General features: G+C 46.7%; 4 protein-coding genes across 4 annotated transcripts; 3 read left to right on the top strand and 1 right to left on the bottom strand.

The window, feature by feature from the left end:
• Positions 1–126: 126 nt before the first annotated feature.
• LOC4331673 (cell number regulator 13) lies at positions 127–5013 on the bottom strand. Its single transcript, XM_015772480.3, has 8 exons — positions 4779–5013; positions 4063–4688; positions 3107–3525; positions 2664–2770; positions 1876–1947; positions 1400–1506; positions 923–1016; positions 127–399 (listed from the first exon to the last, which is right to left on the bottom strand). Exons 2-8 carry the CDS (start codon positions 4468–4470, stop codon positions 350–352), a joined length of 1257 nt encoding a protein of 418 aa, XP_015627966.1. The 5' UTR covers positions 4471–4688; positions 4779–5013; the 3' UTR covers positions 127–349.
• Positions 5014–15325: 10312 nt separating this feature from the next.
• On the top strand, positions 15326–21013 carry LOC136355576 (uncharacterized). Its single transcript, XM_066308307.1, has 7 exons — positions 15326–15434; positions 16388–17637; positions 17773–18156; positions 18283–18438; positions 19042–20145; positions 20269–20412; positions 20510–21013. The coding sequence occupies exons 1-7, from the start codon at positions 15326–15328 to the stop codon at positions 20840–20842; spliced, it is 3480 nt and encodes a 1159-aa protein (XP_066164404.1). The 3' UTR covers positions 20843–21013.
• A 1399-nt stretch (positions 21014–22412) lies between these two features.
• On the top strand, positions 22413–25567 carry LOC4331671 (chloroplast protein FOR GROWTH AND FERTILITY 2). Its single transcript, XM_015777604.3, has 2 exons — positions 22413–22767; positions 24600–25567. Exons 1-2 carry the CDS (start codon positions 22510–22512, stop codon positions 25410–25412), a joined length of 1071 nt encoding a protein of 356 aa, XP_015633090.1. The 5' UTR covers positions 22413–22509; the 3' UTR covers positions 25413–25567.
• Positions 25568–26314: 747 nt separating this feature from the next.
• LOC4331670 (heavy metal-associated isoprenylated plant protein 27) lies at positions 26315–27382 on the top strand. Its single transcript, XM_026024267.2, has 2 exons — positions 26315–26534; positions 26705–27382. Exons 1-2 carry the CDS (start codon positions 26454–26456, stop codon positions 27089–27091), a joined length of 468 nt encoding a protein of 155 aa, XP_025880052.1. The 5' UTR covers positions 26315–26453; the 3' UTR covers positions 27092–27382.
• Positions 27383–27533: the final 151 nt, after the last annotated feature.

Below are 27533 nucleotides of genomic sequence, written 5' to 3'. Positions count from 1 at the left end.
CTCCGAGTTTCTGGACCCCATTGCCTTTGCAATTTGAGACTTTTTTAATATTGTTACTGTTTTATAGTGCAAATGAAGCTAAAGGTTAAATTATGCATGGGGGATTCAACAGAGACGAGCACAACGAGGGCATGTAACTTGTGTTTTTTCTTACAAAGTACTACATACAACATACTGTGCCCAACACCAACTGATGTTACTATAAACAGAGTACCAACACAAACAATGCAGGGTAAGCATAAATACAACAATGTTGTAGCTGTGTCATCATTACTATTGTAGTACGATACCGGGTTGCTCTAGCCTTTAGGTCATTATCTTCACAGAAGCTCAAGCCTTGCATCGCTGCTTAGTGTTCCATGTACTGAAATGAGGGTGGGCTAATCTTAGTCCTCTCTCCTGCAGGAAATGAGGCATACTGATTAATATTGCTTGTGCAATTTAAATCATGTTGTGCTTGTCTTTGAGATCGGCAGGGTTATGATGACATGAAATGTTTCAGAGCAATGTTTCAACCGTAGAAGATTCGAGACCATATCACTATAATACAATCTTCCTTCCCATTTACTACATCTGTTTTTAAATATATAACACTGTTGAATTCATTCCGTGTTCAGTGAGCAACGCTGATCACTGTTTATCAATTAGAATTTAAGATCATTTCTAACAAAATTGTAATATTGTAAATGTACTTATAAAGAAAAATATATCCACTTGTTTTTTTTAATGTTTTCAGAGCTATTAATGGTCAAAGTTTCAAAAGATTGACCAAATAAAAGTCAACAGTGCCATATACTAGTATTTAGGATACTGTTAAGGAGGAAATGTGGACTGTTATATATACTCCATCATCCATGTATATTCCCTATAATATCCACGTGCTCAACTGGTTAATTGGATAACATGGAAGTAGGAAACTCACCATAAGCTCCACGAATCTCAACTTCCCGCCATTCTTGAACAAGCGCACAGCAACAACACATCAAATGTGATAGGAAATCATCAATGCAACCTCCCTGTCAGCGGCATAACATAAACAGAGTTTTAAGTAACATAAAAGGCTCTTAGGATATACGAACGCTCCATAGTGTGCATGGTAATTCTTTCAGATAAAACTCTACCCAATCTTTTAACAAACCTCTGCATTAGCAATGGACAGACAGACATTTTGTTAAGTTAGTTTCATTTATAATCCTTTAGCCAAAATGACCCATAGCCCCAGTTATAGTCTAGTTCAGTTAATCAGTTCTGAAATGACCCATAGTGTATAACATGGAGCTGTAACAATTCCAGAGGTAGCTCAGTTTCACATTGTAGGGTCAGAATGAAGCACTTCTACTTTAGAGAAGCAGGAAAAAAAATCAATTGACAACAGATATGAAGGGACAGGAAAATTTACCGCAATATTTAGCTTTTGACGAAGCTTTCTCCTCACACAGCAAGTGTAACAACAGCAGGATAATATCAGGGAATATGCCATAATATCATTGCATGCTTCCGACGATGCTGAAATTTTTTTTTATCAGTGTCAACCAGCCTTTCAGATTACATAAGTAATTCAGTCCACAGAAAATGTGGCATAGAATCCTATTTGGAAGCATTTTGATGGAGAATTTTGTTGACAACAAACTTTAGAACTCAAGATGCAGAGAACATGCAAGGCCAATCTGTTTGGTCTAACACTAGCTAACATAAACAAGATACTGCACACCCTTGGAAATTACTATCCAAATGCAGAAAAGTCAGCACCATAGTAAAACAAGTGGAGGCAAATAATACATGATGACTATTTTCAGGGAAATGAAGAAAAATGCTAGGAGGAACAAAAATTATCAACTCTCAACATGATGATTATTGTCAGGGAAATATTCTTACACATGGGCCTGTTCTTCGCAATTGAAGCAATCTTTGAGAATGTTCCACAGGGGAAAAAGAATGTTCTCAAACCTGTGTTATCACAACAAGTAATAAATAGCAAGCAAAATATGTAACAGATATTTCCATATAATTAATAAGCACTAATGTTCTCAAACCTGTGCTATCACAGTATGTAAATAAATGGCAAAAAAAAATATGTCACAAATATTTCCATATAATTGACAAGTACCGAGGAAAGACAAAACAAGACTAATTTCTATATAATTTTTTAGTAGAACTGATCATCTTTGACCCTGCTAGCTGCTATCATAGCATTACTACTTCTTCAGTAATTGGCTACCAGCATCTCAACAGTAATCAGCAAGGAAAAGAGGCTAAAATGGCGATTGTTGTTTCATCCACTTTACTATTATCTAGTAAATCTTAACCATTATTTTTCATTTTTGAAAGGCGGTAGTTTCTTGCAGCTAAGCAAGTATAAATAACAAGATATCTTCTTAAGTCGCTGTACATAATACTCCAAGACCATTAGTTATAAGATGATCCTTTTACATAGTTGCATGATCCTACTCCCCCAAAACATCAGTACAAAGTATTGATCAACTCATATATGTAGAAAAAGGATATGTCTAAGGACATAAATCATACTTATAGAATGACTAAATTGGATAAATTCTTGTGAAAACAAACAGATGCATAACCGAACAGCTGTGCTAAAAATGGCATCTAAACACCATAGGGAAATCATTAAATCACGCATCCAAAGAGAAGGTAAATGGACATACACAAAGATGGCTCTGAACAGCAACCAAGCAAATCTGCATGCCACTCGTCGCTGTATGATCCTCTGCTTGAGACCAGATCATGGCCATAAGAAGATGGCGGAGAACTTCTGAGAAAGATATGCACCATAGGAACTATCAAAATTTTTATAATGTGCATACGCATTTTGAGGGGCATAAGCACATAACAAAATTTCTATTTCAAGTCTAGAACAGAACATAGTGAAGTTCTCTTTTGTTGGATCACACAGTTGAGTATACAAGACTTACACCTCTAAAATAAGGAAGAATGCGCACATTTTTCATGATTTACCCAGAAATGGCCATAGTAATTGTTCAGGTTAATGTTACTTAATGAGAAAAGGTTTTATACACTGCCTTTTTTACCACTGCAACCCACATCATAAGAAGATAGTCACCGAAAGAAACTAGTTAAACTTACTAACCGTGGTGCAGTGCAGGCATCCTTTTGCTTCTTTGGAGAGTCATCATGATATGTTTTTGCACTATCTTCACTGACTTTTGTGTGATTAGAGTCAGCTTTTTCAGAAACCTTAGGAGTGGCACATTTCTCTGGAATCGAACTTGCCACAGTTTTAGTCACTCCTAGGAGGTGTTGAATAACCTCACATTGGCCCATATCCATGTTGCTTTGTGATCTTTGAAGTTCTACTTGGAGCTTCTCACTTTCCTTTCGAAGCGCTTCGTTAAATGGCAAGTTTGGATAAGAGCATGACAGAGTCTTCTTGAGCACTACCGTAGGATTTGTACTTGGATCAGGGTTTAACAGAGCATCTTGAACCTCCTTGTCTTCATCATCAAAAGAATATTCACATTGATCCCTTTCAATGTATTCCATCCGCTCCTGAAAAAAAAGGATTGTGAAGCAAAGATGACAAGTATAGGAGTAAATAAACATGATATCCGATGCAGATCACTAGTCCCAAGTGGCATGATTAGTGATTGAGCTCACTGTGCTGGAGCTAAAAAAAAAATCAGTTTCCTAGCATATACATATACCTTCACAATCCTTTGGGTCACATTCACACCAACAAAAAAATCAGATTATATAGACGATGAAAATGATGGAGCACCAAAAGGTTGCAGCGTCGGTTATATTCAGAAGATAGATTCTAAAATAGAATCCTTTGGGTCACACCAACCAACAGAAAACAAAGAACCCATGAGACCATACAGGAAAACCACCAAGAATCCAAGACAAATCATTTTCCATCCAATTTCAAAAGCAAACATTCCATATACCATACTTTAGAATCAAAGAATGATGCAACCAACATTTCTTAAAAGCCTACATGCCCAGGCTACTAGTCTAACACTCAACTACACGATTAAACAAATGAACACTGATGAGAGAAGCTGAAAGGGATATGGTTTTACCGACCCTGACGCGGGCGTTGTCGACGAGGGTGATGAGCGGGACGAGGCGGAGGTAGTTGTCGATCTCGTTCTGCGCCTTGCGGAACTGGTACACGATGTTCCAGCCCATGGCGAGGAGGTAGAGGTAGGAGCGGTCCTGGCAGGAGTGGACGAGCAGGTAGGCGCGGCGGAGCGCGTCCTCGAGCTGCTCCAGCGGCTCCCGCGTCTCCGGGTACTTCTTGAGCTCCGACACCCGCAGCTGCTCCAGCAGGCCGCCGATGAGCTTCAGATGCTGCGCGAACCGGCGGCAGTTGCGCTTGTGCAGCCGCGCCGTCGACGCCGCCTTCACGATCATGGAGATGAGCCGCACCGCGTCGAGCCCCGTCAGCTGCACGACGGTCGCCACATCCCCGAGGTTCTCCCACGACGCCATTGCCGTCGTCTACTCGGCTTCTTCTTCTTCTTCTTCTTCCCACAATTCACTCGATTAGTTGGCGTGAAGCGAGAAGATCGGCGACACCCAACCAATCCTACCACCCATGGCGATGATTTCCACCCATGGTGATTCCGTGAAACAGCAGCTCAACGGAGCAGATCTGCGAGACTGACGCAGCAGCTGAGATTTCCGTTCCCCCCTCTTCTCCTCCTCTCCTGCGAGGAACAAATCAACAAGAGAATTCTTATCGCCCCAAAGCAACTCCCAAGCAGAAACAGCAAAATGCAACTGAAAATTCTACAAACTTCACTGCTTTCGCATCCTCTTCCTGGGCTCCCTCCTCCGCCTCCGCTCGTCGGAGAGGGCGAAATTCGAGGCGCCCCGCCGTCAGCCTCTCGAGCCGCGAGAAGTGGAGTGGAGGCGCAGGCAATGGCAGCGACCAGCAAGTGGAGGAGAGGATGAGGCAGAGGCGGATGCGTTGCGCTTGGGCTTGCGCGGCGGCAGCGCAGGCGCAGTAGGCGGCAGTAGGCGCTCTCGGTCGCTTCGGTGTTACGAGACGAGTCGTTTTGGACTCACTCGCGCTGCATTCGACTCCACTCCACTCTCCACCGCTCGATGTGCGTTTTCCCCGTACTGTCTCCGAGTCCGCACTGCTGTTTTACTGCGACTCGTTGCCCGTGCTTGCTCCAGTTGCTGAGCGTCGGGTGGACGCTCTCTCGCCGTGGGAGGGGCCGAGGCAAAGGAGGAGATTTCTGGGGGGTCGTGCGGCTTGTTGTTTCACACCGGTGTCGCCTCCACGATTTGCCAGTGACAAATGGGGCCATCTGCTCACAGGTTGCTCGGTTTATGTGTGTCGTGGGTGCTAGCCTAGTGGGTAGGTATGAGGCATGGAGATGGAATTAAACAGGGTGTTAAGGCTGCCGTGCCAGGGGCCAAAGCCCGTGAGTTGGCGGTTGGGGTAAGGTTTTTTTTTTTTTTTGGAGGCTGGTTGCAATAGTTTTATTTTTGTTTGGAGACTGGTTGGAATGATTGTTGGGTAGAAGTAGTAGTACTACTAGTAGGAGTGGTAGGAGCACTTTATGCTGTTTTAATTTCCGGAAATTCCACTACTTGGGTTTCTTTGGGAAGTGGCCGCACGCCTGCACTTGTGCACTGGCTGGCAATTTTGTCCGGGAACGCAGACACACGCAGTGGACGTGTAGTAGGAGTAGTACGTGCGCCAACTACTCGCAATTCGCAAAGTCGCGACCCGCAGCAGAATTGAGGGGCTGTGAGGCTCAATGCCACAATTTGCTTCACTGTGACACAACTCAAATTAGCCAGGTTTAATTAAGTTAGGCATTCGTTTGGTTCGTGCCACACTTATGATAAGATTTCTTCACCATGACGTGGGTCCCACATATCATTGACACATAAAAGTGTGGCAAGTTTGCTCTCCTATAGTTGAAGTGTGGCTTCAATTTTGTTAGCCACATGTTAGGCATGTTAGGGGTTGTTTGGTTTGCTCCCAAAGTTTGCCAAAGGTTATCACAACTTATGTTAGATAAGTTTGACCAAGTTAGTATATTGTTTGGTTTATAGCCACACTTGTGGCAGTATTACTTCTTATCTATTTGGGTCCCACATATCATCAACTCAATAAAGTGTGGCATAATTCAATTTTGCTAGCTAAGGTGTGGCTCACTTTTTGTAAGTCACAACTTAGACAAGTGTAGCATAAAAAGTATGGTGAATGGTGGCAAACTTAATATAGCATCCAAACAGCTTTAGCTAAATAAAGTATGGCACGTTTTAGTAATGTGAGTATGCCAACCAAACAACCCCTCGCTTTTGCATGTGGCATTGGGGTGTACTACAACTACTAGAGTCTAGAGGTGGTGGGCGTGCGTCGCCGCTGTTGCCGTGGATTCCATGCGTGCGTGGTGCATGCACATGACCGACGGCACGAGTGACGAGTGTCACTTGGGTAGTTGGGGTGCGTCGTGGGCTTTCTTCATTACGGTCGGTTTCATGCGCTGGGAATGGTAGAGACTACTACAGCGAGAGGCACACACCTGACCTGGTTGAAACTTGACGACGCACAGCTTAGGCAAAGTCTGGTCCTCCACTTCCCAATACTTACAACAAATATCACACAGACTCCACGATACATAGGGCCATGAGAAAAGGTGCTACTCGTGCTATGACGCCGTTGCGTATGCGTTCGGCGTTGGTATTGCCAGTTCACTTTTGGCTACATATCTGTCGACAATTTTTTTTCTAAAAATTTAACAATTATAATTACAGTGTATAATCATTTAATATTTCATACAGGTGTTCAAACATTATATTTGACAGGTCAAAAAATTTTAGGGTGAGATCTAAACAGGGCCTTAATCAAACCAGCGATCGTGCGCTATATAGTCATGTCCTATTCTAAAGGTGGTGTAAATTAGAGCTATTCCAGGTAAAACAATCTTAAAATTTAAAAGCCAAGCTAAAAACAAATTAGGATTAAAAAAATCAAAAGTTCTAACAATAAATTTTACTAACTTACATCTAGCCAACGTTGTTTGAGCTGTCACCAAAAGTTTCTCATACGTTTAGAACTTCAGCAGAATTGCTGCTGATCGGTCGCTCGAGGAGGGGAAAAATCGGTCGCTCTCCCCCCCACGATACGCGCACGTGCTCTGTGGGCCCACCACATGTTCCTGCCCCCACCAGCCACGTGGCCCCACCACATACTCCGTTGCAACAAATTGCCCGCGTATTTTGGAAATCCTCTGTTAAGGAAATTCGTTTCATTTTTTTTAAAAAAAAATGTTAGTGTACTCATAATGTTTTACTATGTATAGATCTAATTTTTTAGATAATGGAATATAATCCTTGCCTTTGCTCAAAAAGCTATAGCCAATTATTACTCCAACTCAATAAAAACTCACACCTGAATAAACAAAAGCATACAGATTAATGAAAACTCACAGCATAAAAAGATCACAAAAATTATTGAATCCTATTTATGAATCTCCATCCAAAGTTAGCGAACAACTGCATAACCATCGACTCAATATTACGACATGCGGTTTTCAATGACTTGGATAAATAATTTAAGAGAAAAAATAGTTTAAAGTGATTTTGCGCGCATGTGTTATACTGATGTCAGCTTCCGATTTTCCCCCTCCCATCGGGCGGGACTCAGATTCTGTGACATTGCCATGGTATGGCACGGTGTGACATTGCAGCGATCTGGGCCGTTGAAAATAAATCCAAGGGTCCACTGCGCTGGCCCACCTGCAGGCCTCAGCTTTCACCCCGCATTGCTCCGTTTCCTGCCGGAGCACGCTGCTCGCGAATCCCCCAGAACCACCACCGCCGCCACTTGGAAGGGGGCCGGTGCCACCGCTCGGAAGGGGGTTGTCGCCGCGGGACTCCGGTGGGGCCGCCGCGCGCGAGCGTCGAGATCGCCGCGGTGGCCCTGCCGGCGCGAGCAGCGGTCGGCCACCAGGCCTGCCCTCGTGCGGTGGTGGTTGCGGTTGGAGGCCGCCGAGCCAGTCCAGGCAGTCGTGGTGATCTGCAGCCGTGGTGAACCGGCCTCATTTTTCTTCTGTAATCTGCAGCTCGGCGCGTGGAGGAGGGGACGTCCTGGAGGCCGCGCTGCCCCTGCCGGCTACCTGCACAAGCATCAGCCTATGGACATCAAACAGCTTCTGTTTGCTGCATCCTGACTGGAGTTTGCTTTTGATTTGTTCTTCAAAACAACTCGCTGCCATTCAACTAGTATGCCTATCTCACGACACACAATTCATTTGCAATTGTTGGGGAGCCATCGCACACTGGAGTTCCACGCATCACCTTTGACAACCAAGAGGATACAGTCACTGATCAATTAAATGTCGCACCTGCTATATGCATCATCTGTTCTAGCCATTGTTCTACATGTCTGACGATACATCTAGCCACAATTGATTCTCATAGAAATAGCTTCTTTTTTTTTTTGCAGAATGGTGTTCGCGCGCTGATGCTTGATATATATGACTTCAAAGGAGATGTATGGTTGTGCCATTCAAATGGAGGGAAATGCAATGATTTCACTGCATTTGTGAGTGAATTGGATATAGCTATCTCCCTTGTGTTGACTGACTGAGTTTCAGAGAAAAATGTTCTATCGTACTGTTGGTAGCTTTCCCGGTCCCCCGGTCGCGGCGGCAGGGTAGGGCCTCGACGCCCTGGCGCCTCTCCACAGGTCACGGCAGGACAGGCCGACAGGGCATGGAGTTGGCCTCGCGCGGCGGCTTGGCTTCTCTCCTCGGTCGTGGCAGCAGGGCAGGGCCCCGACCCCGGCCTTGCGCGGCGGCCGCCCGGTCCCCTCCCCACTCGCGGCGAGCCCGACGGCCTCGCGCGGTGACAGCAAGCCTCCCAGCTGGCTCACGGCGATGGCGACGGCTGGACTCGGGCGAGGCGAAACGGGATGGGTTGGATCGGCGGGCGCCATCTCCCGCGGGACGGATGGATCGGCGGCTAAATTTCCGACCTGCAGGCGGGCCCAACCAAACGAGCCGTTGGATGTGTTTTTGATGGCAGAGATCCTCACAATGTCACGTTGTGACATGCCAACACAAAGTCACCCAAGCTGAATCCCATCGGGCGCCGATCCCGAGTTGCGTCCAAACTTCAGATGCAGAAAAAGGGGGCCAAAATCGGAGCTTTTTCGTATCGGAAAGGACACGTTGAGCCGAACACAAACGGGCTGAGATGCAAACCATAAAACTGTACGGACGCCCCGGAGCTTTTCCCCCTCCAATCCCCCGGCGCCGCTCGCGGCCCGTCCTCTCCAATCGCTCTGCCGCCGCTTGCGCCTCCATCCTTCTCGAATCCGTCCAGCCCTCTCTCCAATCCCTCGCCGCCGATCGGTCATCCAGCCGGCGACAATCAAGATCCGATGGCTACGGAGGAGGCGGCTCCACGACGCTACCGTCGGTTGAGGAAGGCCATCGATGTCTCCACCGCCACCGCCGTCGTTGCCTCCCCGCCCTCCAAGCGGGTATCACATATGCCCGTTCTACTGTTATATCCTTTGATTCAAAGCTCCTGCAGTTGTGTTGTACAGAAAAACTACACCTTTTTTTCCGATCTGTACTCTGTAGGATTATGTCATGACCGGCAATGGTGACACTGAGAAAGAGGTTTAACTGTGAATGATAGTGTGTGTGTTTTGGGCTAGACTTTATCAAATAGAATGCGGCCTGCGTGCTTTAAATCGTTTGGGCAAACGGTCCATGTAATCAGGAGATAAATACTCGAGAGAGAGAATGGCTGTGGCCAACCTGGCAAAAAGAAATCAAATCTATCTCTCTCCAAACTCTGTCTCTCCTCTGCCTCAGCTCTGTTTCTCTTCGTCCCCAACTCCGATCTCGTCTAAATATCTCTCTCTCTCGTCGGCGGCGAGTTTCGCGGTGGCGTAGTGTTACAGTGGTATCAGAGACAGGTTGTGGGTGTCGCCGTGCGTTGGATTCTTCCTGATTCGCCACGGCGCCCGCAAAACTTTCAGCCCCTTTGAAGCAAGCTATGGACTCCATGGAGTCCAAACTCTTGGAGAAGTTGGAAGGCATCACAAAGTGGATGCACGAGATTGATCAGCGGCTGGATTCCCAAGGTGGCAGTCTTGAGAAGGTGACTACCAAGGTGGATCTCGCCATGGATTCCGTCGGCAAGGTGCAGCAAGAGTGTGCTGAGTTGGCCCGTTCGATGAAGCGGGTGGCCAGCTGCTCTGATCAGGCCGGGATTTTGGGTTCGCCTTCCGGGATCTCGCAGGTTAGTACAAGTGGTTCTGCGACTCCTCCGCCGTTGAATCCACCTGTTCCTCCTATGTTGGATGGGGTTGATTTGGGTCGTGGTTTTGGTGATGGGATTTATTGGCGTCATCAGCCACTTCCTAAAATGGATTTTCCTCGTTTCGATGGTTCTGATATGCGGATTTGGTTGGATATGTGTGAGACTTATTTTGACATGTACCAAATCACTCAAAATTTCAAAGTCTCTGCTGCTGTGTTGCATATGTCGGGAAATGCGGCTCAATGGTATCATTCTTATAAGTTAGTGAATGAGGTTAACTCTTGGGATCAATTTAGAATGGCAGTCGCAACAGAATTTGAGGGTGTTGTGGAACGTAAGAAAATGTCTGCACTAGATACTCTGACTCAAACTAGTACAGTGACTGAGTATAAACAACAATTTGATTCTCTTGTCTATCAGATCAGAGTGTTTGATCCATCTGTGGGGGGTAAAATGTTAGTGACTCGTTTTATGAATGGTCTTACTGAAGAAATTCGAGCTGCTGTTGTTGTTCAATTGCCTGACACTGTACAGCAAGCATCTGCTATTGCTCTTATGTAGGAATCTGTCTTGGCTAGTAGAGCTACCAAAGCTCTCAAAGGGAAATTTGTGAAACTTCCTCAGTACAAGAGTGATGTCAGTTCTGATACTACTCCAGGTCGAGTAGATAAAGGGGATCTATGGAAGGCTAAGCAGTTGAAAGACTATCGACGTGCTCAGGGTCTTTGTTTTAAGTGTGGTGACAAATATACTCCTGAACATCGTTGTGCTGTTGGAGGCCAAATCAAAGCTATGCAGTTGGAAGAGGTGCTCACTGATGACATATTGGATGTTGTTATTGCTGCAGAACAATCTGATGATGAGGAGGACTGTCATATTTCTCTGAATGCATTGACAGGAGCTTACCTTCTTACTGCTATTCGTTTGAGAGCATTGGTTCATAGTAAAGTCTTGTTACTTTTGGTGGATTCTGGCAGCTCTCACAACTTTATTGATTACAACTTTGCACAGATGCTGGGTTTACCTCTAAAACCAATTCCTTCTACTCTGGTGAAAGTTGCTAATGGTGATTGCTTACCTTGTCAGTATGTGGTTCCTGGTTTTTTTTGGTGGATTCAGGGGCACACATTTACTTATGACATGAGGGTGGTCACTTTGGGGGGTCACGATGCCATCTTGGGTATGGACTGGCTTGAGCAATGGGGGGAAATGTCTTGTCATTGGGCTAATAAAACACTCAAGTTTCAGTATCAAGGGTCTTGGATTTCTCTTCAAGGAGTACAAGATGCTGCAGTCCCTTCTGAAATTGCTGCTGTCACTCTGCCACAACTTTTGAAATGGCATAAGGGTTGTGAAATATGGGCTGCTGCTTTGTTGGAACATTCCCAGGATGATGTCCAGCATGTGATTCCTTCTTCGGTGCAACAATTGTTAACTGACTTTGACGATGTCTTTCACGATCCTAAGTGTCTTCCCCCACATAGGGTTTTTGATCATGCTATTTCTCTAGTACCTGATGCTACTCCTGTCAACTACAGACCTTATCGCTATTCTCCGTTACAAAAAGACGAGATTGAGAAACAGGTGAAAGAAATGATTGATGCTGGTTTAATTACACCTAGTATGAGTCCCTATGCATCACCTGTTTTACTTGTCAAGAAAAAGGATGGTAGTTGGCGTTTTTGTGTGGATTACAGAAGATTAAATGCTCTCACCATTAAAAGTAAGTTTCCTATGCCGGTTGTTGATGAATTATTGGATGAGCTCTCAGGCACTAAATTCTTCTCTAAACTGGACTTGAAAGCTGGGTATCATCAAATTCGAATGGTGGAAACTGATGAAGCCAAGACAACCTTTAAGACACATCATGGGCAATTTCAGTTTAGGGTTATGCCATTTGGTCTCACGAATGCACCCTCCACCTTTCAGTGCCTTATGAACTCAGTCTTTGCACCATTTATCAGGAAGTTTGTGTTGGTGTTTATGGATGATATCTTAGTTTATAGCCCTGACCTTGATAGTCATTTGCATCATCTTCAGCAAGTTTTTGCTATTTTGAGGCAACACCAGTTATTTGCTAAGAGGTCTAAATGCTCTTTTGCTTGCACTCAACTGGAATACTTAGGACATATCATTTCTGACAAAGGAGTTAGTACTGTGTCACGCCCCGAACTAGTACCGACCGGAACTAGCCCGTGACGCTCCAAATTAACCTGTTAATCGATACCAGTCCCAGGAAACAGTGCTGGTATCATAGGGAGACAGAATATCACAACAACAGAGGTCTCTTTATTATAGAGTAGAAGTACAGTCATGTTGGGCTGCGGACAGATCCCGAGCTCACAACTGCATTACAAAAGGGAAACGGAAGCCAGGACTTGGACCAAACATCACAGGCGCGACTTGGGAACTAGGCCGAAACCCTAAAACTCATCGAAGCCGGCTTGCTCCTGGAAGAACTCCTCATCAGCGGGATCCGCTTCATCTTCTTCAGCAACTGAGGGGGGGGGGGGAGATTATTTATATAGAGCAAGGGTGAGTACGGGAGTACTCAGCAAGCCAGGGGAAATAAGTGTTTAATGCAGGCTTCAAAGAAAGGCTGGTGTTTTTGCAATTGATTTTATTCGAACTCTTTTCTGAAACAACTAAGTGAGTGCTTCTCAAACGACACGGATGAGACAGTGCGTCTCGTCCGGTCGGAGTATGTGCAATGTATCAGTCTTTAGAATTGAAACAAGGTTGGCACCCGGCCAACAGCTTTTCAACGGCCACCCGGGCCAACAACTTTTCAAACGGCCACCCGGGCCTAGCTGATCCCATCAGCTACAGATTTTTCAAACATCGAACCCCTTTTCTCAACAGCAATTTCATAAGCAGTAGTAAAACAAAACTACGCTAGGAATCACCTCACATCCGCCCATGACCGTGGGCACGGCTATTTGAACAGTTTGTTAACCTCTTTAGAGGGGGTACACTTTACCCACACGACATTACTAACCCGGATCACCCAGCCCGTGGAAATCAGCCACGTCGGGGGACCTCCAAGCTTTCATGACAAGGCATTTCGAAAGCCGACACAGGTTTACCATATGCCGACGAGAGGGGTCCCAGACCAACAACAGGTTAGGTCCCAGACCATACAGTGCCAGGAAGCCCAGGGGTCCTCCCCGACACCACCCCGGCGAATCCACATGTCTCTCGGCATCAAGGCTCCCCTGATAAGCTAGTTACTCAGCCAGGGGTGTCCCATTCCACCCATGTGGTCGTACTTGTCTTATGTTCGGATGAAATTCCAAGGAAACGGTCCTTAAGTGCAAGAGCGGGAAACCGTACACCCGGTACGTTCCCCGGTCCGCGGTTTTAGAAATTTCATTTAGTTCACAAACACCAACCCAGGTGTCGGGTTTTCCAAATCTTTTGTAAAACCCAAGTTTTACCCAAGATGTTTATCATATTTTAAGTTTGAGGGCGACCGTCGATACTCGCACAGAGTGCTCGAGTATCGAGGCGCAACTGGATGGTTACAAGGGGACATGGTATAACAATTAGCAATGGAGGGATCAGATGCAACAAGTTAGGTAGGTCCGCCAAACTGTCATGCGGACGGAACAAGCAGATTAAGTGCGATCCTATCAATGCATAATATTTTTCGAGCAACATAATTAAATTCAAATATAGGATCAAGATGTTCAAAGGTGGCTTGCCTTGCTCGAGATCTGGAGCTTGATCCTCGAAATCCTCGCACTGCGGGTCTTCGGGCTCCGAAACTACACGCAAAACGGGACAACTCAACAAACGGCGAAAATAAAGCCCTATTGATGACCTCTAAGCGTGCCATTAGATAGATCTCGGGATTTGAGGAATTTTGGGAGTTGAACGGAGTCAATCGGATTTACGGTTGGGAAGATATTGAATTTCTAAGATTATTGGATTTTTGGTCTAAAGGAAAAGGATTTAATTAAATCCTTTTTGGAAAAGAAAAGAAAAGAAAAGAAAGGAGGGAGAGAAAACAGACTTTTCTTGGGCGGCTAGGGCGCGGCCCGAGAGAAAGAGCGGCTCGGCCGAGCTTAACGGGCCGGCCGGCCCAAGAAGGCGGCCCAGAGCGGCCCAAGATGCGCGCGCGCGGAGGAAGGAGAGAGAGAGCCGGTGGGCCGGGCTCACCTCGCGCGGTCCCGGGTGGGACCCGCTTGTCAGCGGCTCGGCTCACCGTGCGGAGGAAGCACGCGGCGCGGCGCTAGGGTGGAGGATGGACGTGATGCACGCGCGCGGTTCGCGGTGGACGTGGGTGCGGCGGGTCCACGCGCAGCCTCACAGCTCGCGGTGGAACGCGCGCACGGGGAGGGACTGACCGGGGTCGGCTCGACCCGGTCTAGGCTGAGCTGGCGCCGACGTGGCGCCTACGTGGCTGCCACGCGGGCCGGCGGGAGGTAGACGACGACGCCGGCCGGAACGGACGGCGGTCGACAGCGGCGAGCGACGGAGCGAACCACGGCGATACGGGCAAAAGCGAGCACACCGGGCGGTTGCACGTGACGAGGGGAGACGAACCAACGGCTCGGATTTGCCGGGGGTTGCTCGACGGCGGCGGATTGCGGCGGCGGCAACCGGCGGCGGGAGAAGGGGGAAACGGCGACGAGGTCACTAGGGGCTAATTCCCGGCGGCGAGAGCATCTACGCGGTTACGGGAATCCGATGCTAGCGTCGGATTGGGCGGAACTACGCCGAGCGAGGCCGGCGACGAGCGGCGCTTCCGAGCTCGGGCGGCGACGGCGGCGAGCACACGGCGAGCGACGGCAACGGTCGGGGCGGCGCCGGCTATCTTCCAGGAGGCTACTCGAGCTACTACTGAAAGCTAAGGGGGGGAGATGGAGCGAGGAGGAAGAACGGAGGGAGGCACTACCGTGCGGGACGGGCGCGGTGACGAGAGGCCGACGGCGTGGGAGTGATCTCTCCGGCCTCGGGCCGAGGAAGAGGAAGAAGAGGGCGCGCCCGGAGTCCCCTTCCGCGTCCACGAACGCACCGGCTCTCCCGGCGCTTGGCGATGGACGGCGGAGGCGAGACAGAGCACGGGAGCGGCGGCAATGGCGAGGAGGCGAATGGGAGAGGAAGGAAGGGAGGGGGGGGGGCTTGGGTTTATTGGAGGCGGGAAGGTCGGTTTGGGAGAGAGGAACCGACATTGGGCGGTCAAGCCGGCGAGCTGGCGCTCCGGCTAGCGGCCAAAGCGACGACAGGAGGTGACGCCGGCGAGAGGGGAAAAGGGGGGAAAAAGGGGAAAAGGAGGGAGAGAAAGGGGGGCTCGCCCCTTGCTTCTTTGGGAAAAGGCGGAGGGAGCGGGGACGACGCGGCAGGGGGAGGAGGGGCGCTGCCTCCGTCCCTTGGCGGCTTGCGCGCGGAGTGGCGGGGGCCGGGCGATGACGACGGCGATGACGGCGGGCGGATTGGAGCGGAGCGGCGACACGGGCGACAGGCGCGGCAGGCGCTGACGACGGCGGCGACCAGGCGGTTGGCCACCACGGCACGCGCGCGCGGCTTGCAACGGGCGGCGTCCGCGCGGGCGCGCGCACGGGAACACGGCGCGCGGGAAGCGGCAGCGAGGGAGCGGAGAGGGAGGACTTGGCTCGACGCGGGCGGCTTACGCGCACGCGCGCGGGCAGAGCGGAGGGGCGCAGGGCGCGGCTCTCGTGCTCGCGCGCAGCGCGCGAGAGTGGGGCGCTCGGCGCGGCGACGCGCGCTCGCGCGCGCGGCGCGGGGCGGAGCGGAGGGAGAGAGGGGGGGGGGGAGCGGGGAGATGGGCCGAGAGGGATTCGGCCCATCGAACCCGGGGGAGGCAAACTAGACTTTTGCGGAGGGATTTGATTTGGAAGGATTTTTATTCGGAATTGAACTCGACGATAGATCGGGGATTGAGATCTTGAGATGGCACGGACACTAGACAACAAGCAAAGAAACAAATTTCGCAATTAGGGTTTTTAGGAGATAATTTTCCCGCTAGGCGCCACGACGGAACGGGCGCTACATACTGATCTTGAGAAGACAGCAGCAATGCTGGCTTGGCCTGTGCCTACTTCTGTTACTGAATTGAGGGGATTTTTGGGACTGACAGGCTATTACAGAAAATTTGTTCAGGGTTATAGTATCATAGCACGACCATTGACACTCTTGTTGAAGAAGAAGGCCTTTCTTTGGACTGATGCTGCTCAGCTTGCTTTTGATCAGTTGAAGACAGCTATGAGTAACACTCCAGTGTTAGCTTTGCCCAATTTTCAGCTTCCTTTTACTTTGGAGAATGATGCATGTGCTTATGGTCTTGGTGCTGTTTTAAGTCAGCAGAGTCACCCTATTGCTTATTATAGCAAAACTTTGGGTCCTGTTAATCAGAAATTGTCCATTTACGAAAAAGAGTTTCTAGCTATTATGATGGCTGTGGATAAGTGGAGATGTTATCTGCAGAGAGGTCCATTTATCATTAAAACAGATCACAAAAGCTTGTGTCATTTGGATGATCAAATATTGGGGACTGAATTACAGCAAAAGGCAATGACTAAATTGATGGGTTTGCAATATTCTTTCCAATACAAGAGAGGGGTTGATAATATTGTTGCTGATGCTTTATCTAGAATGCCTTCCTCCTCTCAATTTTGTGCTCTTTCTGTGGTCCAACCGATCTGGATTCAGGAGGTGATCAATTCTTATACAGTGGATCCTCAAGCTCAGCAGCTACTAGCTGAGTTGGCTGTGCATTCTCCTAATTCTCAAGGGTATTCATTGACACAAGGGATTATTAGATTCCAGAATAAGATTTGGATTGGATCCAATGCAGGACTGCATACTAAGTTGATTCAAGCTTTTCATGCTTCTGCACTTGGTGGCCATTCTGGGATTGCTGCTACTTATCATCGGTTTAAGAAATTATTTGCTTGGCCTGGTCTCAAGTTGGATGTTGAAAATTTTGTGAAGCAATGTCAGGTTTGCCAACAGGCCAAACATGAACACTGTCGGCTTCCTGGACTGTTAGCTCCTCTCCCAATTCCAAAAGAGGCCTGGCAGGACATCTCCATGGATTTTATTGAAGGTTTACCGCGCTCTGATGGTTATAATGCAATTTTGGTGGTGGTGGATCGTTTTACTAAGTATGCGGATTTCATTCCTTTGCGTCATCCATTCACTGCATCACAAGTGGCTCATCTGGTGGACAAAACTGTATTTAAAACTCAGGGCATCCCTCGTTCTATTGTGTCTGATCGTGATCGTCTCTTTACTAGCAAGTTCTGGACAACTCTTTTTGCTACTTGGGACACTCAATTACAGATGAGCACAGCATATCACCCGCAAACAGATGGCCAAACAGAGCGTGTCAATCAGTGTTTGGAAATGTATTTACGATGCATGACTCAGGCTAACCCTAAGAAGTGGAGCCATTGAATTCATTTGGCAGAATTTTGGTACAATACAAATTATCATACATCTCTTGGCTGTTCTCCTCATAAGGCTCTTTTTGGGGTGGATCCTCATTATTCTCAAGTTCCTGATCTGACATTGGCTACTCTGCCTGATGTGGTGGATGTTCAGACTGAAAGGCAGCACTTGTCTGAATTTTTACAGCAGCAGTTAACTCGAGCCCAGCTGCGTATGAAGAACAAGGCTGATAAAGGTCGTTCTGACCGTGTTTTTGCTATGGGTGATGCTGTTTTCTTGAAGTTACAGCCTTATGCTCAGTCCTCAGTAGTTAATAGACCATATCCTAAGTTGGCTTATAAGTTCTTTGGCTCTTTTACTGTTTTGGAGCGCATTGGAGTGGCGGCTTATCGTTTGGATCTACCTGCCAGCAGCACTGTGCATCCGGTGTTTCATGTTTCTCAACTCAAAGCTCAGGTGCCAGATCATACTCCTGTTTATACTTCTTTGCCATCCCCAGTGGTTCTTGATGCTGCTGACGTTGTTCCTGAGGCGATTTTGGAGCATTGACTAGTGAAGCGCGGTAATGCAGCTCATGTCCAGGTGTTGCTGAAATGGTCTTTATTACCAGCAGATCATGCTACTTGGGAGGACTATCATGTTGTGAAGACTCGCTTTCCAGATGCTCCAGCTTGGGGACAAGCTGAAACTCCTGCGGGCGGCACTGTCATGACCGGCAATGGTGACACTGAGAAAGAGGTTTAACTGTGAATGATAGTGTGTGTGTTTTGGGCTAGACTTTATCAAATAGAATGCGGCCTGCGTGCCTTAAATCGTTTGGGCCAACGGTCCATGTAATCAGGAGATAAATACTCGAGAGAGAGAATGGCTGTGGCCAACTTGGCAAAAAGAAATCGAATTTATCTCTCTCCAAACTCTGTCTCTCCTCTGCCTCAGCTCTGTTTCTCTTCGTCCCCAACTCCGATCTCGTCTAAATATCTCTCTCTCTTGTCGGCGGCGAGTTTCGCGGTGGCGTAGTGTTACAGATTAGTGTTGAATAATCGTTGACTAGTTTAACAGTAGAAACGAGCTTTTCCCCTTTTAGTCCGAATTGCGCCATCAAGAAAGTGGAACAATACCCGTTGTTATTGCCTTATTGGTACCCACGCAGCTCAATATGTTCCTTTCACTGCAAGAAGTTTTAGTTTGGTTTAATAATTTGGTCACTTAAACCTTTCCATTGTTCATGTCGCAACGTAGTCTGTTAGTCTGAAAATTTTTCACTAGCAGCCTTGACAATTACTTATAGTGGCTTTAGTTAGCTTACTGTTGTTCCATCTCCTTTCTGATCAAATTTACTAGGTGCGTCTGAGTAAGGAGCGCAATACTAACGAGGACAGGCTCAGCAGCTTACCTGATGAGATACTCATCCTGATTCTCGACAAGCTAGATGCACGCACAACAATAACCACCACTATCCTTTCAAAGCGATGGCTTAATCTTCCTCGGCGCTCCCACACATGTTACGACTTCGCCGTTGATGACCTCCTCCCTCCACGCTACCACAGGTTGAAGCGACTGTGGATGGAAGCCAAGGCAGCGTATGAGGCAGAGAAGTCACCATATGTGACAACAAACAGGGATGCTGTGAACCTGAGCGACTTTTATGCCATGAAGGACAAGATGGATCAGTGGACGAGGAGGATCCGTCCACTCACGGCTGCCCTGGAACGCTATGAACGCTGGGCCATGCGGCACTATGTCAAGCGGGTGGATGCATTCCTTCTGCCCCCCGATGGTGTGCACCGAACTATCCAAAAGCTAAGGCTTCAAACCTTTGGCAGGAAGTGGAACCAATTCATTCAGCGATGGGTTACTGCAGCGATTGCCAGGTGGGGAGTTGAGGATTTTGAGCTTAACGTTGAAGGCCGTTGCATCGCCTATGACTTCAAGATACTTGATGGATGTCAGAATTTGCAGCTGAAGCGGCTCGTTCTGTTCAACTGCCCTCCCTTGGGTTCATTTAATTCCTTGACGTTTCAGAGGCTCACGAGACTCTCCTTGTGTAAAACTTCGTACTTTGGATTGGCTAATCGGATTTTGACACATTGTGTGCATCTATTGGACTTTAGTATCAGATATTGTCCGGGTTACTGTGCTGGTGGTCTCCGTATCAATGTCCCAACATCAAGGTTAAAGAATCTGCTGGTGGACAACTGCAAATTTGGGAAAATCTATCTGCATTCACTGCCCTGTCTTGAAACTTTTGCTTGCCGGGGCCTACTGCCTTCCAAGATATACTATGGCGAGGTGCCTGGACTTAGGCATGTAGGTTTGGACTATCTAAAAACCGAAGGCGACAGCAAAGTCGATCCAAGTGTTAGCAACAGAACATATCCACTGAGCAAATTCTTGAAGAGGATCCCGCCAATTGAGAGCCTTGTTCTGCAGTTCAAAGGACCTGAGGTGAGCGATCATACATACTCCTGAAATGAACTAACAGACTAGTCACTAGTGTATGAACTAATAGTAATAGTGTAGTGGCCTCTTGTCTCTAAGTGAAATTGCGTTGCATTTTCATGTGTGCAGGTGTGGATTGAGCCAATAGCTGTACCCGACCCGTTGCTTCATCTCAAGAAGCTATTCATTGCAAACGTACCAATTAATTGGGATATATTCTGGATTGTCACCCTGCTTGATGCTGCGCCGGTTTTGGAGTCATGCCATGTTCATGTATGCACTCTACAAGTCTCTTTTCCTTAAATATCCTCTTCAATTTTTTTGGAATATATCTGTGAATTCACACGAGAATTCTCAAACCTTAGTGCAGATTGACAACAGGTCGGAAAATATGGCTTCTTGGCTAGACGTGCAAGCTCAAGATCGTCAGTACCATTGCCTGAAGGAGCTCGTTGTCGTCGGCTTCAATGCAGTAGGGTGGCAAATCGGCTTTGTCAGGCATGTCATGAAGGCGTCGCCGAGGATGAGACGGGTGCACTTGCTCGATGGGCATGTCGTTGAAGACAAGGAGCGGGTGCTCGAGGGATTGGAGGTAGTCCCACATACGCGGGAGTGGCACGAGTTTGAGAGATCAGAGGTCCTCGATGATCTCTGGGATGGGAATGGGATCTGCTCGCCGCAACTGGAAATAATTCTGGAATGATCTGTTGGCGACAGGCTAAGGTATAATTGTGGAAGGTGTCGCTAAGGCTGATACTGGTTCACCTGCTCGGCGGGTGTCGACTGTCGAGTGTCGGATTTCAGGATTTGCATCGTCTGATATTACGGAGAGAATGGCTGAGAGCCTGAGACGCACAGTAAAATGTGCCAGGAGCTACAATATCTTGCCATAAACACAGTAAAAACGCTGTGCGAACAGTGTCGGAGTACTGTTCACTCATACGGTATCGGTTTACTGTTGATTACCGTAGCGATCGATCACATCCGGCCGCATTTAATCTAACGGCTAAAAATGACCAATGGTAGAGAGTACGGTAGGTTTTTGACAAATTCATCACTAAATTTTATGATATCATACCTTGAATATAGAGTTTCGTGAAAAATATAGTGTTAATATGTGGTTTGTAATACTACCTCTTTAAATCTATAGTTTTATAATAGTTTGATAAAAGTAGAAATAGTTCTATAAAATTTACTTAAATAAAAAACGGATCAGAGAAGCAGCCATATAATGCTTCAAACAAACCAAAAACGAGTCTCGTGACTAATGGAGTATCAACAGTCACAAACTCATGACACGATAATTATTTTTACATGCCCTTATTGTCAACTCTCGGTTATTTTGTATTGAGTCAAACAATGCCTCATCAAGCAAATAAATAAACAAATAACACAATTAAACACGTGATTTCTATCCGGCACGTAACGTACCCCACATCTCATGGAGCAGACGCAGATCCATCCAAGAAAGCGATTGTTTCGTTTATCCAGGGAATACGCTAAACGCGGTATATTTGTAAACGAAAAATAATTTATAATTTTTTTATATATGTGTTATTAACTATCTACAAACAAAGACTGCAAAATAAATTTTGATGGGAAAACTTTAAAATTAATTTTGAATTTAAGGTTGAAAATTTAAATTTTGGCTGATAAACGTAAGTACTCCCTCCGTATTTTAATGTATGACATTGTTGACTTTTTGATTAACGTTTGACCATTCGTTTTATTCAAAAAATTTATGCAAATATGAAAATATTTATATCATGCTTAAAGAACATTTGATGACGAATCAAGTCATAATAAAATAAATTATAATTATATAAATTTTTTGAATAAGACGAATGATCAAACGTTGGATAAAAAGTCGAGGGCGTCATAATATAGAGGTAGTATAAGAAAAAAAAAGATTGGGCTAAAGATATCGTCAATGATAGCTTATCGTGACAGCGCGCGTCAAACACAACCCGCGGAGGAGGGGACGTGCACGCCGCACCACCACCACCACCACCATCCATCACCCTCCTCTCCCCCGAGTCAGCCACAGCCCGCCTCCAACCCCAACCACCGCACGCAGCCGCGCCCCGTGCCGCGCCCGTGCCGTCGCGTGCCGCGCGCCCGCGTGGCAAACCACCCAACCACCCCCCTCTCGCAGCCAATGCGACGCGACGCCCTCCTCTCCTCTTCCAAAGTCGCCATCCGTTTCGCCGAGAGCCCGAGCCCGAGACCAACACAATACAGTAATACACAAGTACACAACACCTCCACCCATTGCGGCAAAGTTGGCACGATCTCTCGCTGCCTTGGACTCTTCTAGTTCTAGTTTAGTTTGCCTTCTTTCTTCTCCGTCTCCTCCTCGCGGCGGCGCGCATGGAGCGGCTGATCTCCAAGTCCGTCGCCGCCCGGATCCCTCTGCCGGGGGGCGGATCCCCATCCCGCCGCCTCGCCGTCGCGGGTCTCGGCGGCGGCGGCGGCGTCGAGCCGTGGGCGGGGAGGCTACGGGCGCAGCCGCGTCTCGGGCCGATCGCGGCGCGGCCGCACGATGGTGTGTCGGCCCCGCCGCGGGAGGCCGCTCCGGCGGCGGCGGTTGGACCTCCGTGGAAGTTGCTGTGGAGTCTGCTCCCCAAGGTGACTGCCCCAATTTTGGGTTTTCTTTTTTTTCATCTACTGGAATTGCAATGTTTGGCTCGAAAATGATGCGCGCGGTAGAATTGCCATGGTAGGTTCTCAACTAGTGCTAGTCGTAGTACTTAATTGTGGTAATTATGCCCCTTGAGAAAGTTCGTTCAGCTTGACAAATGACAACCTTCTGTTTGAGATCGAATAGCATGACACATGCCTCGACTGGGCTTTGACAATGCCACGGCTGTGTATGGGATGAGAAGAGTAGTATGCTTTGTAGCAAATGAAAGAGATCTCCAAATGAAATGCTGTTTTTGTGTTGGCTCTACCTCTATAAATGATTAAGCTGGTGTTTTCTGGCGCTTCCATATACTTCATATGGAAAAATACAAAGCCAATGCACAAGAAAATCTTTATTTTAGCAGAACAGAGGGGAACATGTGAGCACTCTTAATTTGTGCTCCATTATGTACAATCATGTTTATGATTTAAGATACTGTATACTAGATGGGTATGAAAAAGAACCGATATGCGGTCTTTGTGGAATTGTGAGACCTGTATACAGGGGCGAAGCTAGCATCAAAACAAGGGGGGTGCACTACCATTGAGAATCTAGAAAATTTCAGTACAACATTGTATATTCTAGTCTTTTTAAGTGAGAAATTAGGAATTTCGGGGGTTCATGTGCACCCCCCAAACACTATATAGCTTCGCCACTGCCTGTATATAGCAAGTTACAAAACGGAATTTTGTTGTAGGTAAACATCTGAAGTATAGTATTTCACTTGAAACTAAGTGATGATTTGGTATGTTTTGGGGAGAGATGATTTTAGTGCTTCATTATCAAAACTAACCCAGAATGTTGTGAGAACTCCAAGATACCTGTGATCGTAGTTAGGGTTTTGGGCAACTAACAAGGTGTGTTGTAAGATCGTTTAATGTCCATGCGGTCTTTAGTTTTTGAGTGATACATTTGGTAGTTAATATTGATGCTAAATTGGTAACATCTGATTAGATCTCACTCCTCACAGTTCTTCCGTTCCCAAAGAAACTGTATCTCATAGCCTTAGCCAAATTGAAAAGTAGACCTTGTTTTTATCATTTTTGTAGTGAGCACTGTACCATATTGGGGTTCCATTGCGGACACAATTTTTAATCATAAATGTGTCAGGCTCACTATGTGATAGTTCTTGCAACTGTGAACAAAGTGAGAGATGATATCATGAATTAGTGTCTTTAATTTTTGCACTGTTTTATAACATATTTGCATCATTTTCTCTCGCAACATCATGGCTATTATGTTATTTAACTCAGGTCATAAAAATGTTCGACTGTGTGTCAACCGTCAACTGTGAAAATGCCATGATAATCAGTTGCATTCATCATTCCCTAGCCCAATGTTCTCTTCATGATTTATTGGAAGAATGCGTTGCTATTTTAATGTTTTCTTAACTGACATGTTTTTATGGTACTTTAGATAACTTGCTATGCAGCACATGTTTAAAAGTGTAGTAGTTGATCTAGTTAGGTATGGAATGTGGCTTCGGATGGATTATGAGATATGCGTATACGAAATGGACCTTGTCTAGTAGCATTTGTGAGTATCTGATGCTAGATGGGATTGCATTTACTGATTTACATGTGTAATGTTTTTGAGATTTTACTAAAGCTCTTCAAATATAGCTAAGGTGTTGTGGAGGTGACTACATTATTTTTCATCAGAAGCAAGGGCATTATGCTTGTTTTCTGGTTTGGTTTTGTGCATATATGCTTTGGTTTTTTAAAATCGTATTTCCCCATCATTATTCTGATTTAGTCAACATTTTGCTATATCACAGGCTTCCAGAGCTGCTCTTTTCCTATTGGTGGCGCTTGTTACCGGCACCCTGCAATCTAGCATTCCTTATCCTGCCCATGCATCAGTGCAATCAATAACCAAAACTGGTGGACTATTTACATCAGAGATACTAAGCAGTGGTTGGGCTGGTTTCATTGCTGGATGCTTGCATACCTTGTCTGGGCCTGACCATCTCGTTGCTTTGGCACCACTGTCGATTGGAAGATCAAGACTGGAAAGTGGACTGGTCGGTGCCCTTTGGGGTTGTGGTCATGATGCAGGACAAGTTATTTTTGGCCTGCTATTCTTATTACTCAAGGATCGATTGCACATTGAGATTCTCCGGACATGGGGAACAAGAGTGGTTGGTCTGACCCTTCTAATCATAGGAGGTATGGGCATCCGAGAAGCTACAGAGGTTCAGGAATCGTCGCTCGCCCTGGAAGGCGTGGACTGCAACATAACCAGCAGTGAGCCTTTACAAACCCCTGCTGCTCCCAGGAAGAAGAAAGTTGGTTTTGCAACATTTGCCACTGGAGTTGTTCATGGTCTCCAACCAGATGCTCTACTGATGGTGTTGCCTTCATTGGCCCTTCCCTCACGCTTCGCTGGTGCAGCATTTCTTGGCATGTTTTTGATGGGGACTGTATTTTCGATGGGGAGTTACACTGCTTTTGTAGGTTCTTGTAGTGAGGCCTTGAAAGAAAAGGTCCCTAGGATAACAGAGAAACTGACCTGGGCGGCTTCACTTGTAGCAATATGCATGGGAATAGCTCTTCTAGTTGGGCAGTTCTTCGGTTTCAGCCTATACTAATGTATTCGCAATACGACATTGTTTCCTTAATATTGTTGGCAATTAGATTGGTAACAGAGGATTTTATTTGTATGACTGCAAATTGTATACTGGTAGACACAGACTTTACACCGATTTTTTTCCTCCAGAAAAAAAGGAAGTGGTTTTGTGCTGTATTTGGCTTCCATCACTGTAACATTTCAATCTCTTCTATCGGTAGCATGATCAAACCAGAAGCAGGTAAAAAAGCTCAAAGGTAAAAAATCTCTTCTATTGTTGTTGAAGTACCTGATTAACTGAGTAAGGAAGTGTTCTTCTCCAGTGAATAAAATGGTGAATTAACAGTGCGATTTTCGCAAAAAACTTTATATATGTGAATTTCTCTATATTGTTCGCAAAATCATTCAGCTATTTCAGACGTGCTATAGTACATTGAAGGCGAGTGTAGTGTATATATCACAGCCTGAATCGTATAAGGCTTCTTCATGCAGGAAGATTCACAACAGAGATCTTTTTCTTCTCTCTGTCTAGACAATGCTTGGTGGAACTGAATGAAATCTCACAAAAAAGATGCACAGCACGGCCCGACCAAAACAGCAAAGGAGCGTAGAAGGTTCGCGAAAAGGTGATTCACAAAAGAAAGCCTATCACGCGTGGAAACATCCAAATAGAAGCAACCGGACAGAGCTCCATTTCCAACTAATGAGTTGGGATTTGGGAAGCATGCAGAGCAATCCAGACTCGTCCATCCATGTTACTATTCTCTACCACGGTACACTCGCGAGATGCGTGCGCTCAGCCCATTCTGCTTGTATTTTCAGTACACTGTTTTTTCGTCAGAAGCACAAGAAGCGTCTCAAGTTTATCCTTTTCACAGCCATCTCTATCGGTATAAGTACCTGGGAAAGGTGGCATCATCGATCATCAGATACCCTTCGTTTGGAAAGCCTATAAACCGGTAAACCCTCCTGTGAAAGAAAGGCATTGTGAGAGCCCAAATCCTGGCTAGTTTCATTGGTCCAAGTGCTGAGCTACTGATACCAACAACCGCCATCGGAGAGAATGGGCGTGGACGACATCATCGCCGAGCTGCGCGTGCTGCCGGCCAAGATCCTTCTCAAGAAGAAGCCCAAGCAGTTCCAGGTACAACGCCTTTTGAACTACGATCTTTCATCTTTCCTCGTCAGCTTTTTTTTTTTTTTTGGGTTGAACGATAAATGCAACTGCGTAAGTTGTAAAATCACATAAATTCCTACATTATGATTTTATGAAATGGAACGGGGTGTTAACTAGAAAAAAAAAATGGTACACAGAAGGTGGAGGTGAAGGTTCGGATGGACTGCGAAGGGTGCGAGAGGAAGGTCCGGAAAGCAGTGGAGGAGATGAAGGGCGTGAGCAGCGTGGAGGTGGACGCGAAGCAGAACAAGGTGACGGTGACGGGTTACGTGGAGCAGGAGGAGGTGGTGGGGCGGCTGCGGCGTCGCGCCGGGAAGAAGGCGGAGCCGTGGCCGTACGTGCCGTACGACGTGGTGCCCCACCCCTACGCCCCCGGCGCGTACGACAAGAAGGCTCCCCCCGGCTACGTCCGCAACGCGCTCGCCGACCCGGACGCCGCGCCGCTCGCCCGCGCCACCGAGGAAGAGGAGAAGCTTGCCTCCGCCTTCAGCGACGAGAACCCCAACTCCTGCGCCGTCATGTAGTATAGCCATTATAGTTAGCTAGTCATGCACCCATGCGGCCATGCCATGTCTTATTGTTTTTTTTTTTTAAGTGTGCTGCTTTGTTTTGAGCTTGTAGTCTCAAGTGTGTCTGTGTGCAGTCTGTTCGCCGCTACGCTTTGTACACTGATTATTAGTTGGGAGTTGTAGGATGAGTCCCTCGTGGCTGTCAAAGTTTTGCCTAAAATTTTTGTATGAAACGTGTTTGAGTACGATCGAGATGAGCAAATGTTTCTTTGGCTCATAATGCTGCTATTACTTCATCCGTTTCAATTATAAGGCCTTTATAGTCTTCGACGATATACTTTAACTTATAATTTATTTCATTTTATATTTCAACTAATATTAAATTGCCATTCCCTCCGTTTTAGGTTACAAGAGTTTTGACTTTGGTCAAAGTCAAACTGCTTTAAGTTTGACCAAA

The sequence above is a fragment of the Oryza sativa genome, chromosome 3 (assembly GCF_034140825.1).
Source record: "Oryza sativa Japonica Group chromosome 3, ASM3414082v1".
NCBI classification, from domain to species: domain Eukaryota; kingdom Viridiplantae; phylum Streptophyta; class Magnoliopsida; order Poales; family Poaceae; genus Oryza; species Oryza sativa.
Note: the sequence above shows the minus strand (reverse complement) of the source record. Positions and strands in the feature narration are given on the sequence as shown.